Source organism: Bos javanicus, chromosome 16, assembly GCF_032452875.1.
Source record: "Bos javanicus breed banteng chromosome 16, ARS-OSU_banteng_1.0, whole genome shotgun sequence".
Lineage (NCBI taxonomy): Eukaryota > Metazoa > Chordata > Mammalia > Artiodactyla > Bovidae > Bos > Bos javanicus.
In genome coordinates, this window is record NC_083883.1 from 5605147 (window position 1) to 5629903 (window position 24757).

General features: G+C 39.1%; 1 protein-coding gene across 12 annotated transcripts in view; it reads left to right on the top strand.

Moving 5' to 3' along the window:
- The window catches only part of C4BPA (complement component 4 binding protein alpha), a 47055-nt gene that overhangs the window by 8618 nt on the left and 13680 nt on the right, over positions 1 to 24757 (top strand). For 6 of the 12 annotated variants that reach the window (XM_061382090.1, XM_061382088.1, XM_061382086.1 and 3 more), the window contains 7 exons: positions 790 to 953; positions 2054 to 2236; positions 2924 to 3023; positions 21565 to 21650; positions 21827 to 22021; positions 22264 to 22446; positions 23940 to 24140. In XM_061382090.1, coding sequence (XP_061238074.1) covers positions 812 to 953; positions 2054 to 2236; positions 2924 to 3023; positions 21565 to 21650; positions 21827 to 22021; positions 22264 to 22446; positions 23940 to 24140 — 1090 coding nt within the window. In that variant the 5' untranslated portion in view covers positions 790 to 811. The remainder of the gene's footprint in view (positions 1 to 789; positions 954 to 2053; positions 2237 to 2923; positions 3024 to 21564; positions 21651 to 21826; positions 22022 to 22263; positions 22447 to 23939; positions 24141 to 24757) is intronic. The other 6 variants (XM_061382085.1, XM_061382091.1, XM_061382094.1 and 3 more) reach the window with 2 other exon arrangements.

A 24757-nucleotide genomic window follows, 5' to 3' on the forward strand; every position in this document is an offset into this window, starting at 1 on the left:
TAAATAAAACCATCTTTTCCCCCCAAAACTGCAAATTGCTTGGTTTATTGTTTCAGTTGATAGTTGTCATGAGGAACTGCCAATGTTATACATGATGATCCAACTCTTTTTTCTCTATCTTATAATCTTCCTGCTTTTTGTTTTGTTTTAAATTTATTTCATTTTCTCTAACTCCTTTGCCATTTCCTTGGTCTGATCATCTCTGTGGCTCACCTGGCCAACTACAATAGTCTTCTTAATCAATCTCCCTGTTTCTCCTCTGTTCATTTCAATCTATCATGTATATTTAATACATCCACTCTAGTGATATTAAGATACAATGATGTATCACTCTAAGGACATATTAAAAACAAACACACCAAAAACAAAACCAAATCAAAACAAAACCGAGAAACACTGGCTCTTTACTCTCTAAAGAGTAGCATCCATAAATTCCTAACCTTGGCTCTTATGTCCCATTCAGACACACCTGTGAGCTGCCTCCTGCTTAACAACCATCTGCAACACCTTACTTTCCAGCCAAACTGTAGTGCTATGTACTGTTCCCCAAATGCCCTGCCTACATTTTCTAACTTTTGCAGAATACCTAACTCAGATTAAGCTACCTCCCATCTCTCCACTTGGAATGAATCTCTCTCATGAGCAGAGTGCTTCTTCAGAGGCTAACACCTGCTGTTTCTTGTCTTTTCTTCCAATTCTAGGCTGTAATTTCTTCAAGACATGGATCCCATAGCATGATCCTAGTGCTTTATGACAAGTAGGAATTCAATGATTGTTTTTCAAATTGAGTTCTTTCAGCAGAAAAGTGTCAATGAAGCATCAGCGAGTTCCAGTTATGATCCTTCATAGCAAGGGGACAATGGCATCCTGGCCCTTCTCTAGGCTGTGGAGTATCTCTGATCCAATTCTGTTCCAAGTGACCTTGGTTGCTACTCTGTTGGCCACTGTTCTTGGTGAGTAATAGGGAGAGAAGTTCAAATTGTCAGCAAAGTTTCAAGATCATTTGCTCCTTCACTTTCAAGACTAACAAAGAGCTGATTAAGCTTTTAGCAGAAATTCAGCTTTAGCAACAAAGGGTTTATTTGATGAGGAATTTGGAACTTAAGGGGATTTGGAATAATTTGAAATGTAGGGGTCATTTGCTTTACACATAGTCAGTTTTGTAGACATTTCCTCCTAGAATTTCTTCTTCAGGGATTTCCAAAACAATCTGTCCCCAACCATGACTTGAAACAAATCTGTATTATCTATTAGCCTGACTAAACAATCTTCACTGCCTGTGGGTTTATCCAGAATGGACAGGAAAAGTATAAACTTGTAAAGTGGCTCCTAAAGGGTAAATCAGCCCTATATTTTGTTCTTGCAAGTAAAGCAGGATTAAGATTGTTATGCTTCAAGGGCTCCATGTTTCTTCCTTCAGACAACACAAAATCCAAAGGATGCAAAAAGGACAAATTAGGAATGTTATAGTCATCCTTCTCCTAGCCACCAAGTTTCTGTTCTCTGAAACAATCAATGTTATGTAATGTTCAGTTCTGTTCAGTTCAGTTGATTAGTTGTGTCTGACTCTTTGCGACCCCATGAATTGTGGCATGCCAGGCCTCCCTGTCCATCACCAACTCCCGGAGTTCACCCAAACTCATGTAATGTTACTATTAATTAAATGGTAAGTTTCTGTTATTATTAATGAGGTGATATACTTCTGTTGAAGAAAACTGTTGGACTTCGGGATTTGCATGGATGCATATGAGTCAGCAGATATGGGCAATCTGCTAGGCTGATGAAATCCTGTCTGCCATCCTTTTAAGATAAATCATTTATAGGAGAAAAGAAATGAAAAATTTATGCCTTTTATCTTTATCATTGTCGTTAATCAACAAACATGTATTACGAATTACTCTTTGGATTCATTGAACAGTGGGGATAATAGGAGTTATTACTTTTCTTGATTAGAGGAGAAAAGAATGGTTCCTGCCCTAAAGTAATGCTACTGAAACTTTAGGATGCTGTGTCTCAAGCTCTAACTTGAGTGTTTTGTCATTTTGGTATTCAGGCAGTTGTGGTATTCCACCCTATTTAGACTTTGCTTTTCCAATAAATGAGTTGAATGAGACAAGGTTTGAATCTGGAACTACTCTGAGATACACCTGTCGTCCTGGCTACAGGATAAGTTCAAGAAAGAACTTTCTTATCTGTGATGGAACAGACAATTGGAAATACAAAGAGTTTTGTGTCAGTAAGTATGAACATTCATTTCTCTTATTTGTGCTTTGTCCTTCTTTGCAAAGTTGCCTCAGGAACTAAGCTTTATAAGTGCAAATGAGTATCTCTGATCACTGAGGAACAATCCAGTTGGTCAGTTACTGATTTCAATGTACACATGTGCCACTTTTTGAAAAAACAAACAAATGAATAAAACAAACAAATTAGGAGCCACCTAGTTGCACTGAAAAATAAATCTATCATTTACAATCTATTCACTAAGTACTTTTTTTCAGAAGTGAACTGCAAATTCATTTTAATACACTGAAAACTAGATTCACTGTATAAAATTATGAAAATTACATGTCTAGAAAATGATGATACAGTTTTCAAAGAAACCTCATCCCAAATACTGTGTTTGGAAGAAGATGCTGTTATTCACTCTTAACTGAGAATAAATTCTGTGATGTTTTTCTAGTAGTATGGGTATACACATGCAATCTATACTTTTTTTGTACCTTTTGTGACCAAGGACATGTATTTTGAGTGGCTTAAGTTCCAAGTACACACTGGAGATGTAGAATGGAGCTGAGTTCCCTGGTCAGTATGTTAAATTCTGGACCATAGACTTCATTACCACAATGATCCATCAGCTCTCTTTTCTAATGCCATATCCTTGAGTGCATGGAATCGCTAATCATCATTTTAACTTTTCTCGCAGAAAAACGATGTGAAAACCCAGGAGAATTACTTAATGGGCAAGTGATAGTTAAGACAGATTACTCTTTTGGATCAGAAATAGAATTCAGCTGTTCAGAAGGGTGAGTGTGAGGCAATCTAGAGATACTTTTCTTTTAGATTAAAATTTTAAAATAGCTAATGTATAATATAATCTTTATTTCAAAACCAAACATGATATAAAAGGTATCTACTGAGAATTCTCACTTTCATTCTATTTCCATCACCACATTCCTTTCCATCTTTAAACAGGGATACACTTATATTGGCTTCTCATGTATTTTTCTAGTGTTTACTTTTATAAATACAAGTTAAGAAATTATTATGTATTCCTATTTGACAACTTTCCAATAGGAAAATTAGTCTTAAATCTCTTAAATCTTGCTTTATATTTTATTTATCAATATAAACAGAAGGTGTCTCTATGTTTGTGCATAGAGAGGTTTCTCATTAATTCCCTTTTACGCCTGCACAGGATTTTATTGTGTGATGTATTGTGGGCTGATAATCTCTTTGATGGATCCATGAATTTTCCAATCTTTTTCTGTTCTGAACTATGCTCTAATGCATTACCTTGTATATATAAATTATATCTGTAGGGTAAATTTCCATGGTAGGAATCCTGGGTCAAAGAGTACATATATTTGAAAATTTGAAAACTATTTCCAAATTGCTCTCTGTAGGAGTTACATGGTTTTGCAGAATATACAAATGTTTATTTCACCATAAACTTTCCAACTAAGTTTGCTGTCAAACCTTCAATGCTTGTAAAAATGTTGAAAATTTCCCAATTTAAGAGGTAAAAATGAAATCTTACTATAGTTTAAATGTATATTTCTCTTATTATGAGTAAAATTCAGCATGTTTTAATAAGAGATGTTTGTATTTATTCAATATTTGTGAATTATTTGGCATATCCTTTGCCTATTTTTACTATTAACTAGTTGGGCATTTTATTCTTAATTTTTACGGTATATGGATATATATATTCACATGGATTTGTGTCTGTTAGGGTTCACACCTTGCTTCTGATGTGAGCTGCAACTTTGCGTTCAAAGTTTTTCTTTTGACTTGGCTTTGGTGCATGCATGCATGTGTGCTAAGTTGCTTCAGTCATGTCTGACTCTTTTTGACGCTATGGACTGTAGCCCGCCAGGTTCTTCTGTCCATGGGATTCTCCAGGCAAGAATACTGACTGGATATCCTCTTCCAGGGGATCTTCCCCACCCAGGGATTGAACCCGTGTCTTTTGTGTCTCGTGCATTGCAGGCAAATTCTTTACCCACTGAACTACCTGGGAAGCCCTTGGCTTTGGTATATGTTGTCAAATTTATCAGTCTTGCTTTTAAAATGGCTTCTGAATTTTAAGTCTTAATTTAAAAGGCCTTCTCAAATACAAGGTTTTGAACTATTTGCCTAGCTTTCTTCTATACTTTTATGTTTTCATATTTTTTAATGTTAAAAGCTTTGATCCATTTGTAGTAAATATATAGTATACAACAGAATGGGAAAGACTAGAGATCTCTTCAAGAATTTTAGAGATAACCAAGGGAACATTTCATGCAAAGATGGGCTTGATAAAGAACAGAAATGGTATGGACCTAACAGAAGCAGAAGATATTAAGAAGAGGTGGCAAGAATACACAGAAGAACTGTACAAAAAAGATCTTCACAATCAAGATAATCACGATGGTGTGATCACTCACCTAGAGCCAGACATCCTGGAATGTGAAGTCAAGTGGGCCTTAGAAAGCATCACTACGAACAAAGCTAGTGGAGGTGATGGAATTCCAGTTGAGCGATTTCAAATCCTGAAAGATGATGCTGTGAAAGTGCTGCACTCAATATGCCAGCAAATGTGGAAAACTCAGCAGTGGCCACAGGGCTGGAAAAGGTCAGTTTTCATTCCAATCCCAAAGAAAGGCAATGCCAAAGAATGCTCAAACTACCACACAATTGTACTCATCTCACATGCTAGTAAAGTAATGCTCAAAATTCTCCAAGCCAGGCTTCAGTAATATGTGAACCGTGAACTTCCTGATGTTCAAGCTGGCTTTAGAAAAGGCAGAGGAACCAGAGATCAAATTGCCAAACATCTGCTGGATGATGGAAAAAAGCAAGAGAGTTCCAGAAACACATCTATTTCTGCTTTATTGACTATGCCAAAGCCTTTGACTGTGTGGATCACAATAAACTGTGGAAAATTCTGAAAGAGATGGGAATACCAGACCACCTGACCAGCCTCTTGAGAAATCTGTATGCAGGTCAGGAACCAAGAGTTAGAACTGGACATGGAACAACAGACTGGTTCCAAATAGGAAAAGGAGTACATCAAGGCTGTATATTGTCACCCTGTTTATTTAACTTCTATGCAGAGTACATCATGAGAAACGCTGGGCTGGAGGAAGCACAAGCTGGAATCAAGATTGCCAGGAGAAATATCAATCACCTCAGATATGCAGATGACACCACCCTTATGGCAGAAAGTGAAGAGGAACTAAAAAGCCTCTTGATGAAAGTGAAAGTGGAGGGTGAAAAAGTTGGCTTGAAGCTCAACATTCAGAAAACGAAGATCATGGCGTCTGGTCCCATCACTTCATGGGAAATAGATGGGGAAACAGTGGAAACAGTGTCAGACTTTATTTTTCTGGGCTTCAAAATCACTGCAGATGGTGACTGCAGCCATGAAATTAAAAGACGCTTACTCCTTGGAAGGAAAGTTATGACCAACCTAGATAGCATATTCAAAAGCAGAGACATTACTTTGCCAACAAAGGTCCTTCTAGTCAAGGCTATGTTTTTTCCTGTGGTCATGTATGGATGTGAGAGTTGGACTGTGAAGAAGGCTGAGAGCCGAAGAATTGATGCTTTTGAACTGTGGTGTTGGAGAAGACTCTGGAGAGTCCCTTGGACTGCAAGGAGATCCAACCAGTCCATTCTGAAGGAGATCAGCCCTGGGATTTCTTTGGAAGGAATGATGCTAAAGCTGAAACTCCAGTACTTTGGCCACTTCATGCGAAGAGTTGACTCATTGGAAAAGACTGTGATGCTGGGAGGGATTGGGGGCAGGAAGAGAAGGGGACGACAGAGGATGAGATGGTTGGATGGCATCACTGACTCGATGGACGTGAGTCTCAGTGAACTCCTGGAGTTGGTGATGGACAGGGAGGCCTGGCGTGCTGCGATTCATGGGGTCGCAAAGAGTGGACATGACTGAGCGACTGAACTGAATTGAACTGAACTGATACAGTATAAGGTACATATCCAAGTCCTTATTTTTCCATATGACTTTCCTGTTATCTCAACACCGTTTATTAAAAAGTCCATCCTCAACTTACTGATTTGAGATTGTTTTTGGCTACTATATGGAATTCTCATATATATCTGGGTCTATTTCTAGACTTTCTATTCAATCATTGTTTTGTCTGTATGTTTATATACACATTGCACAGTCTTCTACTTATTGATGTTTTATAGTATGTTTTAATAGTAATATGAGTAGCGCTATCTAATTACTTTTCTTTTCTAGGATTTTCCTAACAATACTTATTTATCTTTCTACATGAACTTTAAAGTTAGGCATATTTTAAAATCATGTTGGATTAGCTTTTAACTTTATTTTAGGAGAATAGATTTTTTTTTTTAAATGCTGAGTCTCTCTAGACACGAATATGTTATTGTAGGGAAGACAAGACTTTACCTTTACCCTCTTAGGGTCTCTGACTGGGCCTGAGAATTAAGTTGACATAACACATATTAATAGGAGAAATGTATACCAATCTTATTTTTGCATGTACATGGGAGCCTTCACAGGAAAGTGAAGGGAGCCTTCACAGGAAAATGATTAGGCCTATGTGCTTATATGTTAAATTTTTTTTTTTTTTTACTGGAATATAATTGCTTTCCTATGGCTTCCCTGGTGGCTTAGATGGTAAAGAATCTACTTGCAATGCAATGTGGGAGACCCAGGTTTGATCCCTGGGTCGGGAAGATCCCCTGGAGAAGGAAATGGCAACCCACTCCAGTATTCTTGCCTGGAGAATTCCATGGACAAAGGAGACTGGTAGGCTAATGTCCATGGGGTTGCAAAGAGTTGGACATGACTGAGCAACTAATGCATGTGCTAGTTTCTGCTGTACAAAAAGTGAATCAGTTATATGTATACATCTATCGCCTCCTTTTGAGATCTCTCCCTACCATCCCACCCATCTAGGTTATCCCAGAGCACTGAGCTGAGTCCCCTGTGCTTTACTATAGGTTCCCACTAGCTAGCTATTTTACACATGGTAGTGTATATATGTCAAACCTAATCTCCTAATCATTCCACTCTCCTTTTCCTGCTGTGTTGTATGCCAATTCTCTATGTCTGTGCCTCTGTTCCTGCCCTGAAACTAGGTCCATCTGTACCATTTTTCTAGATGCCACATACATGCATTAATATACCATATTTGTTTTTTTCTTTCTGACTTCCTTCACTCTGTATGACAGATTATAGGTCCATCCACATGGGCCAATTTTGTTCCCTTTTATGGTGAATAATATTCCATTGTATGTATGTACCACATTTTCTTTATCTATTCATCTGTTGATGGAGACTTAGGTTGTTTCCATATCCTGGCTACTGTAAACAGTGCTACAATGAACATTGGGGTACCTGTGTCTTTTTGAATTATGGTTTTCTCAGGACATATGCCCAGCAGTGGGATTGCTGGGTCAAAAGGTAGTTCTATGTTTACTTTTTCAAGGAACCTCCACACAGTTCGCTATAGTGGCAGTATCAATTTACATTCCCAGCAATAGTGCAAGAGGGTTCCCATTTCCCCACACCCTCTCCAGCATTTATAGCTTGTAGATTTTTGATGATGGCCACTATCATCAGAGTGAGGTGATACCTCATTGTAATTTTGATTAACATTTCTCTAATAATTAGTGATGTTAAGTATATTTTCGTGTGCCTTTTGGCCCTCTGTGTCTTCCTTGAAGAAATGTTTATTTAGGTCTTCTGCCCATTTTCTTTTGGGTTTTTTTTCTTTGATATTGAGCTCTGTGGGCTGTTTATATAATTTGGAGATTAATCTTTTGTCTGTTGCTTGGTTTGCAAATATTTTTTCTCATTCTGAGGGTTGTCTTTTTGTCTTGTTTATGGTTTCCTTTGCTATGAAAAAGTTTTCTAAGTTTAATTAAATTCCATTTGTTTATTTTTGTTTTTATTTTCATACTTTAAGAGGTGTGTCCAAAAAGATCTTGCTTTGATTTCTGTCGGAAAAAAGTGTTTTTCCTGTGTTTTCCTCTAAGAATAACTGTACAGTCTTGCAGTAGGTCTTTAATCCATTTTGAGTTTATTTTTGTGTATGGAGTTAGGTAGTGTTCTAATTTCATTCTTTAGCACATATCAATAGCTGTCCAGTTCTCCCAGCACCAGTTATTGAAGTGACTGTCTTTTCTCCTATGTATGTTCTTGCCTCCTTTACCATAGATTTGGTGACTATATGGGTTTATCTCTGGGCTTTCTATCCTGTTCTATTGATCTATATTTCTGTTTTTGTGCCAATACTATACTATCTTGATTACTGTAGCTTTGTAATATAGTCAGGGAGCCTGAATCTTCCAGCTCTCTTTCTTTTTCAAGATTGCTTTGGCTATTCAGGATATTTTGTATTTCCTTACAAATTATAATTTTTTTTGTTCTAGTTATGTGAGAAATGCCATTGTTAATTTGATAGGGATTGCATTGAATCTGCAGATTGCTTTGGGTAGCATACTCATTTTCATGATATTGATTCTTCTCATCCAAGAACATGGTCTGTCTCTCCAACAGTTTGTGTCATCTTTGACTTCTTTCATCAGTGTTTTATAGTTTTCTGAGTACACACCTTTTTCTCCTTAGGTAGGTTTATTCCTAGGTATTTTATTCTTTTTGTTCTAAATGGGATTGTTTACTTAATTTCTCTTTCTAATCTTTTGCTGTTAGTGTATAGGAATGCAAGAGAGTTCTTTGCATTAATATTGTATCCTGAAACCTTATCAAGTTCATTGATTAACTCTAGTATTTTTCTGGTGACATCTTTAGGATTTTCTATGTATAGTATCATGTCATCTGCAAACAATGATAACCTGGATTCCTTTTTTTTTTTTTTTTTCATTTTTCTTCTCTGGGTTCTTTTTCCAAACTGGACTCCACTTTTTTTTTTTTTTTTCTTTTTCTTCTCTGATTGCCATGACTAGGACTTCCAAACTATGTTGAACAATAGTGGTGAGAGTAGACTTCTTAGTCTTGGTCCTGATTAGAGGAAGTGTTTCCAGTTTTTTTGTCACTGAGAATGATGTTTGCCGTGGGTTTGTCATATATGGCCTTTATTATGTTGTGGTAGATTCCCTCTATGTCCACTTTCTGGAGAGTATTTTTTTTTTTTTCCCACAAATGGGTGTTGAATTTTGTCAAAAACTTTTTCTGCATCTACTGAGATGATCATACTGTTTACATTCTTCATTTTGTTAATGTAGTGTATCACATAAGTTGATTTGTATGTATAGAAGAATCTTTGTATCCTTGGGATAAATCTCACTTGACCATGGTTTATGAGCCTTTTTGCATATTATTGGATTCTATTTGCTAATATTTTGTTGAGGATTTTTGAGTCTATTTGTATCAGTGATATTGGTGCACAGTCTTTTTTTGTGATATCTTTGCCTGGTTTTGATATCAGGGTGATGGTAGCCTCATAAAACAAGTTTGGGAGTGTTCCTCCTTCTGCATTTTTTTTGGGGAGGTTTGAGGATAGGCATTAGATGCTTTCTAAATATTTGATAAAATTTGCCTGTGAAGCCATCTGGTCTTGGAAGATTTTTAATTACAGTTTCCATCTGGTTACTTGTGATTGGTCTGTTTATATTTTCTAATTCCTCCTGATTCAGTCTTGGAAAATTGTCCTTTTCTTCCAGGTTGTCTATTTTGTTGGCATATAGTTGCTTCTAGCAGTCTCTTATGGTCCCTTGTATTTCTATGGCATCAATTATAATTTCTCCTTTTTCATTTCTAATTTTATTGATTTGAGTCTTCTCCCTTTTTTTTCTTAATGATTCTGGATAAGGGTTTATATATTTTATTTATCTTCTCTATGAACCAACTTTTAGTTATATTGATTTTTGTTACTGTTTTATTCATTTCTATTTCATTTATTTCTGCTCTGACCTCTTCTTTCCTTTTACCAACTTTGGTTTTTTTTTTGCTGTTGTTCTTTCTTTAGTTTCTTTGGATGTAAGGTTAGATTGCTTGTTTGAGACTATTCTTGTTTCTTGAGTTGAGGTTGAATTGCTATAACTTCCCTTTTAGAATTACTTTTGCTGTACTCCGTAGGTTTTGAATTGTCCTGTTTTTGTTGTCATTTGTTTCTGCGTATAAATTTTTTCTCCCTTTGATTTCTTCAATGATCTCTTGTTATTAAGTAGGGCACTGTTTAACCTCCATGTGTCTATGTTTTAGTTTTTTTCCTTGTAATTAATTTCTAATCTTGTACTGTTGTGGTCAGAAAAGATGCTTGATACAATTTCGATTTTCCTAAATGTTCCAAGGCTTGGTTTGTGACCAAAGATGTGATCTATCCTGGAGAATGTTCCATGTGCACATAAGAAAAAATTGTATTTTGCAACTTTCAAGTGAATGTCCTATCAATATCCATCAAACCTATCTAGTCTATCATGTCATTTAAAGCTGTATTTCTTTATTTACTTTGTGTCTGGATGATCTGCCTGTTGGTGTAAGTGGGGTGTCAATGTCCCCACTATTATTGTGCTACTATCAATTTGCCCTTTTATGGCAGTTAGCATTTGCCTTATATATTGAGGTGTTCCTATGCTGGGTGCATAAATACTTATAATTGTTACATTTTCTTCTCTGATTGATCCCATGATCAATATGTAGTGTCCTCCCTTATCTGTTGTAACTCTATTTATTTATATGAGAATTGCCACTCCCACTTTCTTTTTATTTCCATTTGCATGGAATATCTTTTTCCATCCCCTCACTTTATGTCTGTATATGTCCCTAAGTCTGAAGTGGGTTTCTTGTGAGTGAAGAAGTGAAGTGAAGTCGCTCAGTCGTGTCCTACTTTTTGCGACCCTGTGGACTGTAGCCCACCAGGCTCCCCCGTCTATGGAATTCTCCAGGGAAGAACACTGGAGTGGGTTGCCATTTCCTTCTCCAGGGGATCTTCCCGACCCAGGGATCGAACCCAGGTCTCCCACATTGCAGGCAGACGCTTTAACCTCTGAGCCACCAGGGAAGCCCTTGGGTTTCATGTAGACAGCATATATATGGGTCTTGTTTTTGTATTCATTCAGCCAGTCTGTGCCTTTTGATTGGAGCACTTAATCCATTTACTTTCAAGGTAATTATTGACATGTATGTTCCTATTACCATTTTCTTAATTGTTTTTGCTTGTTTTTGTTCTTTCTTTTCTCTTGTATTTCATACCTAGAGAATTTGTTGTAAAGCTAGTTTGGTGACGCTGAATTCTTTTAGTTTTGCTTTTCTCCACCAAATCTGAATGAGATCCTTGCTGTGTAATCTTGGTTGTAGGTTTTTCCCTTTCATCACTTTATATCCTGCCATTCCCTTCTGGCTTGAAGAGTTTCTGCTAAAAAATCAGCTGACAACTTTATGGGAATTCCCTTGTATGTTATTTCTTACTTTTCCCTTTCTGCTTTTAACATTTTTTCTTTGAATTTACTTTTTGTTCACTTGATTGATACGTGTTTTTTCTTGGGTTTATCTTATATGAGACTCTCTGTGCTTCATGGACATCAGTGGATATTTACTTTTCCATGTTAGGGAAGTTTTCAACTATAATGTCTTCAAATATTTTCTCAAACCCTTTGTCTTTCTCTTCTGGGACTCCTACAATTTGAATTGTTGGTGCATTTAATGTTGTCCCAGAGGTCTCTGAGACTGACCTCAATTCCTTTCATTCTTTTTTCTTTATTCTGTTCCTTGGCAGTTATTTTCACTCTTCTATTTTCCAGCTCACAAATTGATTCTTCTGGTTCTGTTATTGTTATTAATTCCTTCTAATGTATTTTTCATTTCATTTATTGTATTGTTCACCACTGTTTGTTCAGTCCTTTAGTTCTTCTAGGTCCTTGTTAAATATTTGTTGTATTTTCTGGATCTATGCCTCCATTCTTTTTCCAAGATTTTGGATCATTTCTACTGTCATTACTCTGAACTCGTTTTCAGGTAGGTTGCCTATTTCCTCTTCATTTATTTGGTCTTGTAGGTTTTTAACCTTGTAATATATGTTTTTGTGGTCTTATTATTTTTTTTTTTTTTGGTAGGTGAGGCTGTGTCCCTGTCTTACTTGTTTAGCCTGAGGTTTCCAGCACTGGAGTTGCTGGCAGTTGGGCAGAGCCAGGTTTTGGTGCTGAGATGAGGCCCTCCAGGATAACTCACTCTGATTAATATTCCCTTTGGTCTGAGGTTCTGTGTTAGTCCAATGGTTTGGATGCAACTCTGTCACTACAGGAGCTCACTCCTGACCCTCAGAGCAAAAAAAAAAAAAAAAAAAAAGGTAAAAGAAAAAAATATAACAATAACAAAGAACAAAAGGTTAAATTAGAAAATTAAAAATATATTAGAAAAAATAAAAACATAAATGAAACAAAAATACAGCAAAACAGAAGCACAACAGCAAAAAAGAAAAGAGAAGGAAAAGGATGCTGGAAAAGGCTTTGGCTGTAGGGGGGCGGGTCTTAGGAGAGAATGGGGCTTAGGCAGGTGTGGGGAGGGGGCTCAGTACCAGTCCTGAGGGGTGATGGAGGCAGGACTTAGGGCTCAGCAGAGCTAGAGGGTACCTCAATGGTCCAAGGTTCAGGCAACAGGACCCCAACAGGCATTCCAGGGTCGAAACTGGAGGGGGGAAACAATGGTTCCATTCCCTTCCAATCCAATCCCTGGAATGTTTCTCCTTATCTCTTCTGGGCCCCTCACTGGATGGTCCTCACTTGAGTGTGGAAACCCTTCCCCTCCCCCACATGCATCTCAGGAGCACTGGGTCTACTGGCGTCTACTTTTCCTTCCTCCTTCCCTCTCTTCCCTCCAGGAACCCTGCAGCTAGAGGGGGCCTCAGAGGGTGAAAGTTCAGGTCTGAGATCCCAGTAGGCTTCCTAGGGTTTGAGTGGGCAGGGGAAATACTGGCTGTGTTGACTTTTGATCCTATGATTCCCCCAAGGTCTCTCCACATCCCCACTGTGGGTGGCCCTCTCCCAGCTTGGGAATCCCTTTTCTCCCCCAAGCTGAGCCTCAGGGGTGCCAATTCCTCCCGCTTCCACTTCTCCTCCCCCTTCCCTTCCCCCCATGTCCTACCTGGTAACACAGGAGTTCCTCCCATCCTTAGGTGTCTGAGGTCCACCGCCAGTGCCTGGTAGATGCCCTAGCCGTGAGGAGATGTGAGCTCCATGTCCTCCTACTCTGCCACATCTACCCCATGCTTTATATATTAGATTGCGCAAAGAATAGTATTTGTGGATCACCTGGAGAAGGAAATGGTAACCCACTCCAGTATTCCTTCATGGAAAATCCCATGGACAGAGGATACTGGTGGGCTACAGTCCATGGGGTCACAAAGAGTTTGACACAACTTAGTGACTAAACAGCAATGACAGCAATGAAAATATATATGGTGGCTAAAGAGAGATAAGCATTATTTTTAACATGATCTTTTAGTACACACTTCTCTTGGCCTCAGTACTCTTATTTTAGGTGATAAAAATGTTCTTTCCTCCTGGTATAGAAAAGTCATCTTTCACATGGGAATTTGGTCTGCTTTCTTGAAGAAAAGGGGAGGTCAGAAGTTTCTTGCATCTGCTAATTTTCGGGTACCTTTAGCTAAAAATAATACTGACGCCAAAGTGGCCTGTTTTGGGGTGCTATACCCTATTTATTTTAGTGTTTTTCTTGTTTCTTTAGAAGTGTTTCAATATTTTCTTTCTGCATTTCTTGAAGTGATTAAACCTAGGTATTTTAGTTTTTCTATTTTATTTATTTATTTTTAATTTTTTACTTATTTTATTTAATTTTTGGCTGTGGTGGATCTTTGTTACTGCAAGAGCTTTAGTCGAGTTGTGGCAAGTGGAGCTACTCTCTAATTGTGGTGCACTGGCCTCTCACTGTGGTGGCTTCTCTTGTTGCAGAGCACAGGGTGTGTGGGCTTCGGTAGTTTGATGCATGGGCTCAGTAGTTGTGGCCCCTGGGCTTTAGAGTACAGGCTCAATTGTTGTGGCGTACAGGCTTAGTTGCTCAGAAGTATGTGGAATCTTCCTGGATCAGGGATGAAACTCATATCTCCTGCATTAGCAGGTGGATTCTTTACCACTGAGCCACCAAGGAAGCCCCTAGTTTTGCTACTTTAAATGGATCATTTCTTCCATTAAATACTGTAATATTATATGTGTATTTATACACAAATATGCTTGATTTCTGCATGTAAACTTAATGTCTAAGCTAATTTTCTAAATTATTTTATTATTTATATTAGTTTTTCAGTTTAATTCTCTTGGGATTACCCAGTTTGCAATCATATCCTCTGCAAAGAGTGATTATTTTACTTCTTAATTTCCATTTTCATACTTTTTTTAATTGTAGCTTTTTTTTTTCTATATCAGTTATATTAGTTAGGACTAACTCAGGTGTATATATATGGATTTGCTATAGGAATCTGACTTGATAACAGTCTGGCAGCTGGCAAAAGTGTACAGGAGGCTGTTTCTTTTATGTTTGCTACCGTGACCTGAGGTCAGCAGGGCAGGCAATCAAAAAGGGAAGGTGGATTTGAAGTGGGAGATGTAAAACCAAAAGAAGAACCACATGGCTGAGTGGAGTATAGACTGGAAGTCATAGTATGCACTAGAGTATACCCATGAGTATAGACTGGGGTTCATATTGTTCTTTCATTACCTCTTAGCCTTCGACTTCAAAGATGAGAATGTCTTGTAGAAGTTGTTGCCCTTCTCTGCAGTGCTAATGTACTTGGATCAGAAGTTGGACTATATGAAGGAGGACATCCTCCAGGAGCTGGGTTTGCTGTAATTCTGGCTGTGTGTTATGGCACCAAGGTGATGGAGCAGAGAAGTAATAATATGTGTTAACTGTAGGCACATCTTATGCTGTGATCTGATCTTTTAAGCATATACAGAACTTGGCTATTAATTCACTTACAGACCACAATAACTTGGCATTATGCATGAAAGAAAATTCTGGAAAAGTTTCTCCTTAGGTTCAGTTCAGTTCAGTTCAGTCGCTCAGTTGTGTCCGACTCTTTGCGATCCCATGAATCGCAGCACGCCAGGCCTCCCTGTCCATCACCAACTCCCAGAGTTCACTCAGACTCATGTCCATCGAGTCAGTGATGCCATCCAGCAATCTCATCATCTGTCGTCCCCTTCTCCTCCTGCCCCCAATCCCTTCCAGCATCAGAGTCTTTTCCAATGAGTCAACTCTTCGCATGAGGTGGCCAAAGTACTGGAGTTTCAGCTTCAGCATCATTCCTTCCAAAGAAATCCCAGGGCTGATCTCCTTCAGAATGGACTGGTTGGATCTCCTTGCAGTCCAAGGGACTCTCAAGAGTCTTCTCCAACACCACAGTTCAAAAGCATCAATTCTTCGGCGCTCAGCCTTCTTCACAGTCCAACTCTCACATCCATACATGACCACAGGAAAAACCATAGCCTTGACTAGACGGACCTTTGTTGGCAAAGTAATGTCTCTGCTTTTGAATATGCTATCTAGGTTGGTCATAACGTTCCTTCCAAGGAGTAAACGTCTTTTAATTTCATGGCTGCAGTCACCATCGGTAGTGATTTTGGAGCCCAGAAAAATAAAGTCTGACACTGTTTCCACTGTTTCCCCATCTATTTCCCATGAAGTGACGGGACCAGATGCCATGATCTTCGTTTTCTGAATGTTGAGCTTTAAGACAACTTTTTCACTCTGCACTTTCACTTTCACTTTCACCAAGAGGCTTTTTAGTTCCTCTTCACTTTCTGCCATAAGGGTGGTGTCATCTGCATATCTGACGTGATTGATATTTCTCCCGGCAATCTTGATTCCAGCTTGTGCTTCTTCCAGTCCAGCGTTCTCATGATGTACTCTGCATATAAGTTAAATAAGCAGGGTGACAACATACAGCCTCGAGGTACTCCTTTTCCTATTTGGAACCAGTCTGTTGTTCCATGTCCAGTTCTAACTGTTGCTTCCTGACCTGCATACAAATTTCTCAAGAGGCAGATCGGGTGGTCTGGTATTCCCATCTCTTTCAGAATTTTCCACAGTTTATTGTGATCCACACAGTCAAAGGCTTTGGCATAGTCAATAAAGCAGAAAGAGATGTTTCTTTGGAATTCTCTTGCTTTTTCCATGATCCAGTGGATGTTGGCAATTTGACCTCTGCTTCCTCTGCCTTTTCTAAAACCAGCTTGAACATCATGAAGTTCACGGTTCACATATTGCTGAGGCCTGGCTTGGAGAATTTTGAGCATTACTTCACTAGCATGTGAGATGAGTGCAATTGTGCGGTAGTTTGAGCATTCTTTGGCATTGCTTTTCTTTGGGATTGGAATGAAAACTGACCTTTTCCAGTCCTGTGGCCACTGCTGAGTTTTCCAAATTTGCTGGCATATTGAGTGCAGCACTTTCACAGCATCATCTTTCAGGATTTGAAATAGCTCAAGTGAAATTCCATCACCTCCACTAGCTTTGTTTGTAGTGATGCTTTCTAAGGCCCACTTGACTTCACATTCCAGGATGTCTGGCTCTAGGTCAGTGATCACACCATCATGATTATCTGGGTCGTGAAGATCTTTTTTGTACAGGTCTTCTGTGTATTCTTGCCATCTCTTCTTAATATCTTCTGCTTCTGTTAGGTCCATATCTTTTCTGTCCTTTATTGAGCCCGTCTTTGCATGAAATGTTCCCTTAGTATCTCTAAAATTCTTGAAGAGATCTCTAGTCTTTCCCATTCTGTTGTTTTCCTCTATTTCTTTGCATTGATCACTGAGGAAGGCTTTCTTATCTCTTCTTGCTATTCTTTGGAACTCTGCATTCAGATGCTTATGTCTTTCCTTTTCTCGTTTGCTTTTCGCTTCTCTTCTTTTCACAGCTATTTGTAAGGTGTCCCCAGACAGCCATTTTGCTTTTTTGCATTTCTTTTCCATGGGGATGGTCTTGATCCCTGTCTCCTGTACAATGTCATGAACCTCAGGCCATAGTTCATCAGACACTCTATCTATCAGATCTAGGCCCTTAAGTCTATTTCTCACTTCCACTGTATAATCATAAGGGATTTGATTTAGGTCATACCTGAATGGGCTAGTGGTTTTCCCTACTTTCTTCAATTTCAGTCTGAATCTGGCAATAAGGAGTTCATGATCTGAGCCACAGTCAGCTCCTGGTCTTGTTTTTGCTGACTGTATAGAGCTTCTCCATCTTTGGCTGCAAAGAATATAATCAGTCTGATTTCAGTGTTGACCATCTGGTGATGTCCATGTATAGAGTCTTCTCTTGTGTTGTTGGAAGAGGGTGTTTGTTATGACCAGTGCATTTTCTTGGCAAAACTCTATTAGTCTTTGCCCTGGTTCATTCCGTATTCCAAGGCCAAATTTTCCTGTTACTCCAGGTGTTTCTTGACTTCCTACTTTTGCATTCCAGTCCCCTGTGATGAAAAGGACATCTTTTTTGGGTGTTAGTCCTAAAAGGTTTTTTAGGTCTTCATAGAACCGTTCAACTTCAGCTTCTTCAGCGTTACTGGTTGGGGCATAGACTTGGATTACTGTGATATTGAATGGTTTGCCTTGGAAACAAACAGAGATCATTCTGTCGTTTTTGAGATTGCATCCAGGTACTGCATTTTGGACTCTTTTGTTGACCATTATGGCTACTCCATTTCTTGTAAGGGATTCCTGCCCACAGTAGTAGATATAATGGTCATCTGAGTTAAATTCTCCCATTCCAGTCCATTTCAGTTCGCTGATTCCTAGAATGTCGACATTCACTCTTGCCATCTCTTGTTTGACTACTTTCAATTTGCCTTGATTCATGGACCTGACATTCCAGGTTCCTATGCAATATTGCTCTTTACAGCAACAGACCTTGCCTCTATCACCAGTCACATCCACATCTGGGTATTGTTTTTGCTTTGGTTCCATCCCTTCATTCTTTCTGGAGTTATTTTTCCACTGATCTCCAGTAGCATATTGGGCACCTACTGACCTGGGGAGTTCCTCTTTCAGTATGCTATCATTTTGCCTTTTCATATTGTTCATACTCTGATGCTGGGAGGGATTGGGGGCAGGAGGAGAGAAGGGGATGACAGAGGATGAGATGGCTGGATGGCATCACTGACTCGATGCACTTGAGTCTGAGTGAACTCCGGAAGTTGGTGATGGACAGGGAGGCCTGGCGTGCTGTGGTTCATGGGGTTGCGAAGAGTCGGACACGACTGAGGGACTGAACTGAACTGAACTGAACTGTTCATGGGGTTCTCAAGGTAAGAATACTGAAGTGGTTTGCCATTCTCTTCTCCAGTGGACCACATTCTGTCAGATCTCTCCACCACGACCTGCCCATCTTGGGTTGCCCCATGGGCATGGCTTAGTTTCATTGAGTTAGACAAGGCTGTGGTCCTAGAGTGATTAGATTGACTAGTTTTCTGTGAGTATGGTTTCAGTGTGTCTGCCCTCTGATGCCCTCTTGCAATACCTACTGTCTTACTTGGGTTTCTCTTACCTTGGGCGTGGGTTATCTCTTCATGGCTGCTCCAGCAAAGCGCAGCCGCTGCTCCTTACCTTGGATGAGGGGTATCTGTTCACCGCCGCCGTTCCTGACCTTCAACATGGGATAGCTCCTCTAGGCCCTCCTTCACCTGCGCAGCCACGGCTCCTTGAACATGGGGTTGGTCCTCCTGGCTGCCACCCCGGGCCTCGGGTGTGGGGTTGCTCCTCCTGGTCGCCGCCCCTGGCTTCGGGCGTGGGGCCATAGGGTAGCTCCTCCTGGCCACTGCCCCTGACCTCGGACGTGGGGTAACTGCTTTCGTTGCCACCCCTGACCTCGGACACGGGGTGGCTCCTCTTGGCCGTCCCCCCGACCTCGGACGTGGGGTGGCTCCTCTTGGCTGCCCCCCCGACCTCGGACACGGGGTAGCTCCTCTCGGCTGTTCCTGCACCGTCGCAGCCTGGCACTCTCGGCCACTGCCCCGACCTCGGCTGTGGGTAGCTTCTCAGAGCCGCGCTTAGTGTGCCGGTCGCAGCTGCCTGCCTCCTTGTCTTTTAGCCACTGCCATTTTGGACTCTGCTGCACTCAATATGCCAGCAAATTTGGAAAACTCAGCAGTTGCCACAGGACTGGAAAAGGTCAGTTTTCATTCCAATCCCAAAGAAAGGCAATGCCAAAGAATGCTCAAACTACCGCACAATTGCACTCATCTCACATGCTAGTGAAGTAATGCTCAAAATTCTCCAAGCCAGGCCTCAGCAATATGTGAACCGTGAACTTCATGATGTTCAAGCTGGTTTTAGAAAAGGCAGAGGAAGCAGAGGTCAAATTGCCAACATCCACTGGATCATGGAAAAAGCAAGAGAATTCCAGAAAAACATCTCTTTCTGCTTTATTGACTATGCCAAAGCCTTTGACTGTGTGGATCACAATAAACTGTGGAAAATTCTGAAAGAGATGGGAATACCAGACCACCCGATCTGCCTCTTGAGAAATTTGTATGCAGGTCAGGAAGCAACAGTTAGAACTGGACATGGAACAACAGACTGGTTCCAAATAGGAAAAGGAGTACCTTGAGGCTGTATGTTGTCACCCTGCTTATTTAACTTATATGCAGAGTACATCATGAGAACGCTGGACTGGAAGAAGCACAAGCTGGAATCAAGATTGCCGGGAGAAATATCAATCACGTCAGATATGCAGATGACACCACCCTTATGGCAGAAAGTGAAGAGGAACTCAAAAGCCGCTTGATGAAAGTGAAAGTGCAGAGTGAAAAAGTTGTCTTAAAGCTCAACATTCAGAAAACGAAGATCATGGCATCTGGTCCCATCACTTCATGGGAAATAGATGGGGAAACTGTGGAAACAGTGTCAGACTTTATTTTTCTGGGCTCCAAAATCACTGCAGATGGTGACTGCAGCCATGAAATTAAAAGACGTTTACTCCTTTGAAGGAAAGTTATGACCAACCTAGATAGCATATTCAAAAGCAGAGACATTACTTTGCCAACAAAGGTCCGTCTAGTTAAGGCTATGGTTTTTTCCTGTGGTCATGTATGGATGTGAGAGTTGGACTGTGAAGAAGGCTGAGCGCCGAAGAATTGATGCTTTTGAACTGTGGTGTTGGAGAAGACTCTTGAGAGTCCCTTGGACTGCAAGGAGATCCAACCAGTCCATTCTGAAGGAGATCAGCCCTGGGATTTCTTTGGAAGGAATGATGCTGAAGCTGAAACTCCAGTACTTTGGCCACCTCATGTGAAGAGTTGACTCATTGGAAAAGACTCTGATGCTGGAAGGGATTGGGGGTAGGAGGAGAAGGGGACGGCAGAGGATGAGATGGCTGGATGGCATCACTGACTCGATGGACATGAGTCTGAGTGAACTCTGGGAGTTGGTGATGGACAGGGAGGCCTGGCGTGCTGTGATTCACGGGGTCGCAAAGAGCCGGACACGACTGAGTGACTGATCTTATCTGATCTGATTTTGGACTCCTGTTTTCTATTCTAACTACCTAACATAGGTTTTTTATTTGATTTTTTCTTGTTTCTTGTGGTAAGGTTGTCTTGCTATAAACTTCCCTTTAGTACTGCTTTTGATGCATCTCATTGGTTTTGGGTTGTGTTTTCATTGCCATTTGTTTCTAAAGATTTTTTTCATTTCCCTTTTTATTTCTTCAGTAACTTGTTCATTACTTAGAATGTATTATTTAATCTCCATGTGTTTATTTATTTTACAGTTTTTCCCCCCATAATCGACATCTAGTCTCACAGTATTATGGCTGGAAAAGATACTTGATATGATTTCAATTTTCTTAAATTTACTGAGACTTGATTTCTGACCCAAGATGTGTGAACCTTTATTCTTTAAGGACAATTTGCAGTCCTGCATGTATTGGGTTGTTATAGTTTTCACTGGCTTTAATTAGAGGGCATGGAAATAGTACAAGGTGGTGCCCAGGAAATCTCCCTACTTTTCAGATATAAACACCATCACCACTCTTGCTTTAAGCAAGCCAATGTCCCATGGCTAATCAGGATTAATCATTTCACTTAGGAAAGTAACATGCTTCTTTGTCTGTTTATTCATTTACTTGAGTACCCAGATTTGATGAGATCAAGTTTAAAGTTTAATTTGCCAGGATAGTATTAAATTATAGAATAAAAGAACAAATGAACAGATACACATCTCATTGCAGTGATAAAATTTTACAGAATGGCATTCTTAATGGAAAGTATTATGTGATAAAATATTATTTCTTCATTTTTAATATAGAATAGTAAGTCTATTTGTTCAGACTTCTTTATTCAACTTAATTTATACTAGGAATAATTTCATTAAAATCTTCAATCCTGTCTTATTCAGGTATATCTTAATTGGCTCAGCCAACAGTTATTGTCAGCTACAAGATAAAGGAGTTGTCTGGAGTGATCCTCTCCCACAATGTATAAGTAAGCAAAGACTCTTTTTGACTTGACTATGAACTTAAACTTTATTACATGTTAGGTAATAATAAAACTCATGTCCCTCATTGTTGCTTCTTATACACTTCATTAGAATTTGCATCATGAATATTAGATTTTAAGGATGACTTCCCTCATTTTTTCTTCCTCTTCACTCATCTCAGTTGCCAAGTGTGAACCTCCTCCAACCATTAGTAATGGGAGACACAATGGTGGCGATGAAGACTTCTACACATATGGCTCTTCTGTCACCTACAGCTGTGACCGTGACTTCTCAATGTTAGGCAAAGCCTCCATTTCTTGCAGAGTGGAAAATAAGACAATAGGTGTTTGGAGTCCAAGCCCTCCTTCTTGTAAAAGTAAGTCATAATGATGAATTTTGGTTTGAATTCTTAGTTTAAAAGAAAAAGGAAGGGAAAGGTATTGGGGGAGGTGAAATTATTCAAAGAAAAACTAATTATTTTAATGACGCAGTGGTTAATTTGGTAAACTGATATTTATGCTGTACCAGTTTGTGGTAACAAATAGCACTGATATGATGGAATCTCATTTTACTGAAGCTTTTAAAAGTTGAAATTTGTCTTTTCTTGTGGATTTTTAGAAGTCATTTGTGTTCAACCAGTGGTTAAAGATGGAAAAATAACCTCTGGGTTTGGACCCATCTATACTTATCAACAGTCTATTGTATATGCCTGTAATAAAGGTTTTCGGCTTGAAGGCGATAGTTTAATCCATTGTGAAGCTGATAATAGCTGGAATCCTCCTCCTCCCACTTGTGAACTCAGTAAGTATGGACCATGAAAGAGTTTCAATGTTTGGCATCTAAAGATATCCAGAAATATTATTGGGAGCATACTTACATGCCTAAGCACATCTGAATCACACTAGAAGTTTAAATTTAGATCAATCCCTCTTTTTTTTCTTGTTGAAAAAAAGGATTACAGTATACTGTGCAAGACCATATAACATCACAAAAAGCTGTCACACACAGTTGTAAAGGTTGTTCATACTCCACCCCTAAAGATAGAGTTTAGCATTGTAGAGGTTGCTCTACAATAAACTGTTTATTGTATGTTTATTTCAAAATATAGTATGTTTATTTCAACAATTTTCTTGAACTTGATAGAAAATTGCTTTGTTCTAACAAAGATCATATGATAATTGTTTTAAAGATAAACAGTAAAGAGCCCTGAGGGAAAAAGGTTTTTTTCTAACTTACACAAAATTTTGTATGGATTAACTATCAATGTAATTCTCATACTCTGAAATTATAAACTCATGTGGATCCCTGAAAATTATCTTAATAGTAATAATAATGACTTGATGCTAGTATAGGTTTATAGCAAGAATTAATTCAATGGATTCTGTCCAGAATTGTGGGCACTAGTATTATCCTCATTTTAAGAACCAGACATCCATTATTTGAAATGTCCAGGTTAGGAAAATCCATAGAGAGAGAAAGTCTTTTAGTGGTCTCTAGGACCTGGGAGAAGACAAGACTAGGGGGTAACTGCTAACAAGTACTGAATTTATTTTTGGGTTGGTAAAAATATCCAAAAATTGGATAGTGGTGATGGTTGGAAAACTCTGTAAATATACTGAAAACCACTGGATTGCATACTTTAAATGGATGAATTTTATGTTATGTGACTTGTCTCTCAATAAAACTGTTTAAAAAGACCTTTACCCTTGAAGATGAAAATATAATAAATGTCCAAATTGACATGTTTGTATTATATTTCCATATTGTGAACCTGTATTATCAGGAAAGAGTGAAGATGACAAGACACAGATTTAGGCTCAAAAGTCACTTGGTATTTTATTTGTTCTTGACAAACCCTTCAATGATAAAGCTCCTGATGTCATCTGAATAAGAGGAATGGCTCTTGTTTATTTTCTTCTATTAGTCAGGAAACAAGAAAGTTTGATGTGTTTGCCTGAAACATTTCTCCAGCCATACCTACCGAGCAAGCCCAATGTTTCAATTCAGAGACTAAAGTTTGTGATATAAAATGAAGATGAAAAAGAATTCACATTTAAAAAAGTTGGCACAACACACAGAAATCACTTGTCAGTGCCCCTAGTAAGAACTTCTCTGATGCCTTCCACATTTGGATGCCTGTCCTGTGTGTTTTCTGGTATGGCTGATTCATCAGCCATGGTAGGCTGGCTTCTGGCTGAACGAGGACTTGCCACCCTTTTATATGACAGGCTCATTGATCATTGTTGCATCCCTATTGAGAGTGTACTTTTCCCTTTTTGTTTCTTTATGAGCAGATGGTTGTCTTGGCTTACCACACATCCCTCATGCCTTGTGGGAAAGATATGACCACCAGACACAAACAGAACAGCAAGTGTATGATATTGGGTTTGTATTGAGCTACAAGTGCCATTTTGGCTATAAGCCAGAGACAGATGGACCTACAACTGTGACTTGTCAGAGCAATTTGGAGTGGAGCCCATACATAGAATGTAAGGGTGAGTTTCTTTTTTTGTAAATCTTTTTGTATATTAAATATTCAGTATGAGCTTGATTTTTCATCTTAAATGGATGTAATTTTTCCCTCAAGATAAATTTGACATTATATTAATTGAACTGTATATGAACTATTATCACCAGAAGGGACCATAAATTTCTTGGAGTTTGAGCTGAGAAATTATAATCTTATCCTGATTCAGAATCAAATGAGATACAAGCACAGAAGTCAAATATTACACAGATTAAGTATTAGCTCCAATATTGGTAAAGGTAGAATGTAGAATACAACTCAACCATTGCTTGAGTCAGAACTCCATCACAGCCCTTTCCTCCCCAGTATAGGCTCTGGGGTGCTTTGCAGAGGAAAGTCTGTGAAGTAGTCATGAACTCAACCAACTTCAGCGTGACTTGTGTCTCATGTCTCTTGAGTGATGGGACTGTGGGCTGAATGACCTGCCTGTAAAAGACAGACTCTGATCCCTGACTCAGTGTTTTTGCCTCAATAGGACAGGAAGGAGACTGTCTCTAGTCTCACTTGAGAGTAAGTGAGGGACTGAGAGACATATGGATGCAATTTTATGGGACTCTGCAATTGACAACATGCATTTTTATACCT